The sequence below is a fragment of the Halyomorpha halys genome, unplaced genomic scaffold, assembly GCF_000696795.3.
Source record: "Halyomorpha halys isolate HHAL.00 unplaced genomic scaffold, Hhal_1.1 Scaffold1029.1, whole genome shotgun sequence".
Lineage (NCBI taxonomy): Eukaryota > Metazoa > Arthropoda > Insecta > Hemiptera > Pentatomidae > Halyomorpha > Halyomorpha halys.
In genome coordinates, this window is record NW_027106971.1 from 186,999 (window position 1) to 194,931 (window position 7,933).

General features: G+C 31.0%; 1 protein-coding gene across 1 annotated transcript in view; it reads left to right on the forward strand.

The window, feature by feature from the left end:
• Window positions 1–7,933, forward strand: part of LOC106687936 (zinc finger protein 345) — a gene marked incomplete in the record, with an annotated part of 31,320 nt that overhangs the window by 1,185 nt on the left and 22,202 nt on the right. Inside the window, 2 exon segments of the mRNA XM_067045265.1 lie at window positions 4,281–4,409; window positions 5,871–6,022. Of these exon segments, the coding sequence (XP_066901366.1) occupies window positions 4,281–4,409; window positions 5,871–6,022 (281 nt within the window).

Below are 7,933 nucleotides of genomic sequence, written 5' to 3' on the forward strand. Positions count from 1 at the left end.
CTTAACTTTTACTTAATATTTTTCTGCAATGCTCGATATTCTATTCTACTGTTTTCAGTACTAAAAAAGTTTGTTTACAAAGTTGCATTTAAATGCTTTATTGCAATTAGAGATGGTCAAAAATTAGCTATAGTTGAAACTAATAGCTATAATCGTCATGGATACGACCCTTATTCATCAATGAACCATTGATAAATAAATATCGTTTCCATGACAATTTGAGCCATTAGTTTTAATCATAGCTAATTTTTGCCCATCTCTGATTGAAATTAAACAAATCAGACTAATTCTATTAATCCTTATCCTTCAATATTTCACTCAGTTAAATATTTTAAATTTCAACATTACTTCAAAATATCTATTTAAAGCTTAAAATCCGGGGAATGAATAGTTATTTGTACATGATGGGATTCGAGCATACATACTTTATTTCATACCTTTTATCACAAAGTAAACAACCCTTAACTTTTACTTAATATTTTTCTGCAATGCTCGATATTCTATTCTACTGTTTTCAGTACTAAAAAAGTTTGTTTACAAAGTTGCATTTAAATGTTTTATTGCAATTAAACATGATGGGATTCGAGCATACATACTTTATTTCATACCTTTTATCACAAAGTAAACAACCCTTAACTTTTACTTAATATTTTTCTGCAATGCTCGATATTCTATTCTACTGTTTTCAGTACTAAAAAAGTTTGTTTACAAAGTTGCATTTAAATGTGTTATTGCAATTAGAGATGGTCAAAAATTAGCTATAGTTGAAACTAATTGCTATAATCGTCATGGATACAACCCTTATTCATGAATGAACCATTGATAAATATATATTGTTTCCATGACAATTTGAGCTATTAGTTTTAACTATAGCTAATTTTTGCCCATCTCTGATTGCAATTAAACAAATCAGACTAATTTGATCAATCCTTATCCATCAATATTCCACACAATTTGTAATATTAAATTTCAACATTGCTTTAAAATATTTATTCAAATCTTAAAATACTTGAAATAAATAGTTATATATACATGATACTATCAATGAAATTCAAGCTTACCTATTCCATATCATTTATCACATAGTAAACAGCCTTCAATGGTTTTACTTTATATATTTTTTTACAATGCTGGTAATTTTATTCTACTTCTTTCTGGATCAATAGCTTTGTTTACAAAGTTGCGTTCAATTGGTTTGTCATGATTAAACAATTCAGACTCATTTTGTAAACCCTCTTCCATCAATTTTCACACAATTATTAGTTAAAATTTCAACATTACTTCATAATATCTATCCAAAGCTCAAAATCCTGGAAATGATTTAGTTAGTTTTACATTATACTACCAATGGAATTCAATCATGTCCAATGCTTTACCCTTTATCACTAATTAATCAACCCTTAATTTTAACTTAATATTTTTTCTACAATTCTGGTTATTTTATTCTACTGCTTTCAGGACAAAAACCTTTTTTACAAGTTGTATTTAATTGTTTTATCACAATTAAACAAATCAAACTAATTTTATTAACCCATATCCATCCAAATTTCGCCCAATTCAAAAGTTTAAATTTCATCATTTATTCAAAATATCTATCCAAAGCTTAAAATCCTAGAAATGAATAGTTATTTTTGCATTATATTACCAATGGAATTCAACCCTATCCGATTCCCCATTATCACAAAGTAAACTGCCTTTAAACTCTTCTCTACAATGCTGGTAATTCTTTTCTACTGCTTTTTGGATCAAAAATTTTGTTTAAAAAATTGTATTTAATTGTTTTATCACAATCAAATAAATATAACTAATTTTATTAAACATCATGCATGAATATTTTGCATTATTTAATGGTTTAAACTTAACTATTTCTTCAAATTATCGATTTATAGTTTAAAATTCAAGTTTACCTAATTTTATACCTTTTATCATAAAGTAAACCGCCTTTAATTATTTCACTTAATATTTTCTGTACAATGCTCAATATTCTGCTTTCAGTACCGAAACGTTTGTTTACAAAGTTGCATTTAAATGTTTTATTGCAATTAAACTATTCAGATTAATTTTGTTAACCCTTATCCATCAATATTTTGCACAATTTAGTATTTTAAATTTCAACATTACTTTGCATGCTTAAAATCTTTGTAATGATTAGTTTTTTATACATAATGGAATTCAAGCTTATCCAAGTTTATGTCTTATATATGTAAGATATCAACCAATAAATAAAAGGGAATACAGAATATTAGAAAATAACATATATATATATTGTTTTGTTTTATTTATTTATTTAATATCAGATTGCCCTGGTAGCTGTACATGGTTTATACACAAGTATATAGTCTTTATTTAAGACACTGCTTTACTTAAAAACTGCTGAGGAAATCTGGACTTTTATGTTTTGACAGAGAATGATTTCCCTTAGCTGGTTACTGGTTATGAGTAGTTAAGCCCATATTAGAAAAGTTTTTTGTACGGTTGGCAAGTTCTGTGGACCCTGCCCATTGATCCCTGGAAGGCCAAGAGGCGGAAAAGGAGCAGGGGAGGAGTAGTAATAGAACGATGAACAATGGAAAAAAATAAATATTAAATTTGCAACCAATGGTAATAAAACTACAGCTGAATGCCTGTATTGCCCCGAGGGCTTGGTAAGGCGGAATAAAGAAATAAATATTCAGTTTTTGACATAGTCATAATTCATGATGTAAATGTGGAATGAATGTAAAAAGTTCATAAGGTCTAATTTTTCAAATATAATTTTACCAGAGGTGGGAGATTAATAGATTGGACCAGATGATGAGAAAATGTCTAAAAAATGTTGACAACTAACAAATTTAATTATTGGATTTAAATAAAAAAGTGAAAAGTAATGAAGGTTTTTCTGTGAAAAAATATTTTTTTCTTCTATCTTATGTACCTTTCTTGACTGCTACTGAGCTTCCTACAATTTACTCTTTTTATTAGCACATTAAATGAAATGGTTATAATAAGTATTTATGCTTCATCAACTCAAGCTAAATTATATATATATTATCTACATAATAGTGGACCAACTCCCATTTTATAAATTATTCAACTGTTTATTTAATTGTACTACTCGTTGCTCAAATTGTATAACTGTAATTTACATGTATTCTGTAGTTCAAATTACTTTATTTTTTTCAATATAGTGAAAGCAGGAAAAAAAAATTCTTGTCTTTATCCCAGCGTTTTAATTTTATTTCACATTATATATGAGTAAAATAAAATATTACTCAGTAATCACTAAATAAAACCTTTTCTGTACAATAGAGAGATATACTATAATTATAGATAATATAATATGTATTACTCCTTTCAAGTTTGGAGTGGTTCTGAGCACTTAAATATCTATCCAGTCGAGGCAGGTTCTGTCGTCTACATCTTCTTCACTGCTGAAACTCCCATCAATCCCGATACGTTCATGGCAACATTTGCCGATGATACAGCTATTCTATCCTCCCATCCTGATCCTGTAACAGCCTCATCCAATATCCAAACACACCTCACCGGGATTGGGTAATGGCGGATAAAAGTTAACGAATCAAAATGCACCCATGTAACTTTTACCCTCTGCCACAGCTTCTGCCCTCCGGTTCTTTTTAATAACATTTCTTTACCAAGATTTGACCCAGTGCGGTATCTTGGATTCATCTTAGACAAAAGACTCACTTGGAACGAACATGCTAGACTTAAAAGACAGGAACTCAACATACGATTCAGCCAACTGTACCGACTGCTCAGCAGACCTCTGTTCTCTCACTAGAAAACAAACTTCTAATTTATAAGACTATACTCGGACCTATCTGGACCTACGGACTTGAACTTTGGGGGACAGTTAAACTTACTTTCAATCTAAAATCCTTAGAACCATAGTCAATGCACCCTATTACATTTCCAACAGAACACTATTCTTATCATTTTTTTTCTTATGTTATTTAATTTTAGTATGGATGTGATCAATCATCACTATTACCTATTGCCCAACAATGTTGTATCATAGATTGTAATATCTATCAATAAATAAAGTTTTGAAAATTATAATATGATCAATATTGCTGACTTTGTGCCTTTGATTGTTTCAAATAGTACACTACACTACGTATGGACATTTTTTCTCCTTGTAACTTATTATAAGATGTTTTTATATTATTGGTTATTTCTTTATCACAAATTTTCAATGGCTTTCAACTTTGATTTCTTTATTTTATTTTTTTTTCTACTTGATACATTTATTTTATTTAATTGTATTGTTTTTATTACAGATGAGTGAAGGCGATGGGCTGCCTTCATTGATATGCCATCGATGCTTATATCATATAGAAAAGGCGAATGAATTTAAAGTACTCTGCGAACAATCTGATGCCTTGTTACGCCAGTATCTAGCACTTCAGGTATTATTTAATTTAATATTAAGTGTTGGGGCGAGGGGTTTTTATGCTTTTGAAAACAATTCTTCTCCCCAGATTAAATTTTCGCTGGTTCAGGTTAAAATAAAACAGAGAGGACCTGAAATAAATATCACAAATAAACCAAATAATGAAGAAAGTGAAATAATAAAAAATTCCTTCCAAGTGATATATATACAATTCAATAAAATTAAAATATAAACAATGAAATAAAAGAAAAAAAATGAATTGTCCTGTTGTTACAAAAAAATAAAGGAATGAAATGTGAAATGAAAAAAAATTATTCAGATATATATATACACAAACTTAACAATTTCCTTTACATAAAAAATAATAAGTTAATTATTATCAACTCACAGTTGGCCGGTGGGTTGATATGTGCATATCAATAACGTTTCTCAACTCCAAACTCATCCGAGATGAATGTCTTCGATGAGCTGGTGTTGGGCAAGAGTCAAACTCTAGGGTGGAGAGTGGTGAGCCAGCGAGAAAAGAGTGCCAGGTGGGTCCAATACCTGCTAAGACTGACTCCAGACTGCCTTATTAGTCTGTTTTCAGGCCATAATCCTATTGCAGTTCGCAATTTTGTTGTACAAATGCTATACTGCTGCGATTTATTTATACTCGTACCACAACAAGCCTCTAATTGTCCATGATTTTACAAATATATTTAAAATAAATTAAAAAATACAAGTACCTAGTGGTTAAAAAAATAAACTTATAATTAACAAAAATTAAAACACCTATTGGAAGTAAATGAAAATTAAATAAAATAAAATATACTTTTGGACTTTCACAATCAGCATTCAGCTGAGAATTCACCCTGATTAATACTATTTTAGGGCCACTTTTTTTCCAGTCAGTTTTTGAAACTAATTTATTTTAACATTTTTCCTCTTTTTAATATTTGTGTCCATTTGAATAATTTCTATAAATTTGATTACATTTTATGATTTTTATTATCTTAGAATTCTATAACTCTTAAATAGCAACTGAAACAGTTATTCAACTGTCTGTATGACCTTCAATGTATTATCTTGTGTATTGATCTACACTATATTATTATTTTTGAAAGGAATATGGTCCGGGTGCGGTCAAGAAAAACTCAAATAGTAGAAATATACTATTTTAATGAGCCAACGTTTCGCCCCACGTTGCAGGGCTTCTTCAGAGCTATTTTGACGGCAGTCAAAACTAAAATGACTTAGTTTTGACTGCCGTCAAAATAGCCCTGAAGAAGCCCTGCAATGTGGGGCGAAACGTTGGCTCATTAAAATAGTATATTTCTACTATTTGAGTTTTTCTTGACCGCACCCGGACCATATTCCTTTCATCTTTACACACGGTCAATCAATAATCTTCCAGTATTATTATTTTTGAGTGAATTAAAAAAATAGTATAATTTTTTCTGATTATTTACATAATATATTCTTGTTTTTTTTATAGACAGAAGCAGAGATAGCATCTTCAAATAATTTTGATAGTGTCCATTACAATGGACATTCAGAGAGCTTCTATTCTGAGATCGATAATATGAAGAATGACCCTGATTGGGACAGTAATGGAGTCAAAACTGAAGGAAGCGATGATCCTCAATGGTAATGATCGTATTATTACTTTTAGCGATTTTTTTTTTTCAAAATAGATTAAGATTAATTTGTGTTAGTTATCTTGTTCTATTAACAGTTACTATTTATTACCACTGATAAATCGTGGGAGGGCAGTTAAAGAAGTATATATCAAAAAATGGTTGAAATAGATGATAGTGGCGTGATGATGGTAAGGGTTCTGCGGTGGTTCATTCTGGGAGGTTTGAATTTAATTATGTGGCAGAATAAAAACTCGACCTTTTTATTGTAGTTAGAATAGGTTGGTGGTAACATGTATGATAACCACCCTAGGGCCGTCCATAGCTCAGATGATTGAGGCGCAGGTATTTGCAACCTGGGAACTGCGGCTGCGTCGGTTCAAATTTTGCATGGGGTTCATCGTTTATTTCTGTGGCGGTCTCACGAAATGAAAACTTTACTCCCCATCATGATTAGATTACGAGGAGAAGATGGTTGGGGGGTGCGATCAAAATAAAAAACAAATAAGTTGAAGTGACTTATTTAATTGTTCCAACATTTTGACCAAAATTTCTATGAATGATTTGGCGGTAAGATTTCAAGCTAACAGCCCGAGAAGGCTATAAATTCTGGCACGATTAAATAAGTTACTTTAACTTATTTTTGTTTTATTTTTGCCGCACCTCCCAACTGTTTTTTCCTCGTATAAGTCATCCACGGTTAACTATCTCTCATGATCATGATTAGAATAGATTGATAATCTGTAGATAACTCCCCTTTCCTCTCCCATGCCAGAAATGATCAGGAAGGTATGGTAAAATAAAAAAAAATATAGCCATCCTATTTGCCAGGAATTGGGAGGTAGGAGGTAAAAAGAATTAAATGTTTGTTATCTCCTTGTATTAATTTATTTAAAAAATTTCTTAATCTTCGGAATCAATTATTAACTATAGTCCAAGGTTGTATAATTTAAAATTAATTATATAAATAAATTTTTTGAATCTTATCAATTAACTTTTGTGGTATATCTTTTATTTAATATAGTACAAGTATGTATTTTTAAAAACATGTTATGCCTTGGTTTTTGATAACATACTGTTTGTCTGGGTCTGGACATGCTAATAGCTGAGAATAGCGCAAGGGCCGTTGTTCCCACTTACTTACAGACTGCCATTGTCTGCCTTTACAACAATGGGCTGACAAATTTAAATGAAGTTTTGGAGGGAAGACGACTTTTGGAGGGGTTTCTCATAAGAGGAATTACTGTGGCTCTGCAAAGGATACCTTCACACGTTGGAATTGGGGAAACGAATAGGCTGACGTCTTAGCCAAAGAAGGATCCCAGATGTCCATGCCTAACGCATCTATTAGTTTTTCTGCAGCTAAAAGTCTCATCAATGGATCCCTTAGAAATAAGCTGCGGCTAATATATCAGGAGTTTGTTGAAGAGAAGCAGTGGGCTGCCCTCTTCAGTCCAAGTGATTTCATACCACTTGACCTTCCCTACCACGTAGGGCTATTATTGATCATGATTACTTGGGTGCCAATATGCATAGAATTAGAGTGAGAGATAATCCCGGGTGCTTGTTTTACTTCAAGACAGATATGACTACCATCGCCTCAAGGACATTAGAAAAAGTTTCTATGATGGTGTTATTGATGACCAAGTGGTCAAAGTTCACAATGTTTTATTGGGCTGCCATAACCCTTATGGTGGAAAAGCCATGACCCTGCAGAGTAGTGTAAAAAAAAAGTCTGTATAATTGAATTGACAAGCATCAGATAATAATAGTAGAATGAAAATTGAATTAATAAATTATCTAGTACTATTTTTATAAATATAAGATGGTCAGGGTGGTAAAAAAAAAAAAAAGAACAAATAGTTTAAAGCTATTTTAATATTCGATGTTTCGCCCCACTTTGCAGGGCTTCATCAGGGCT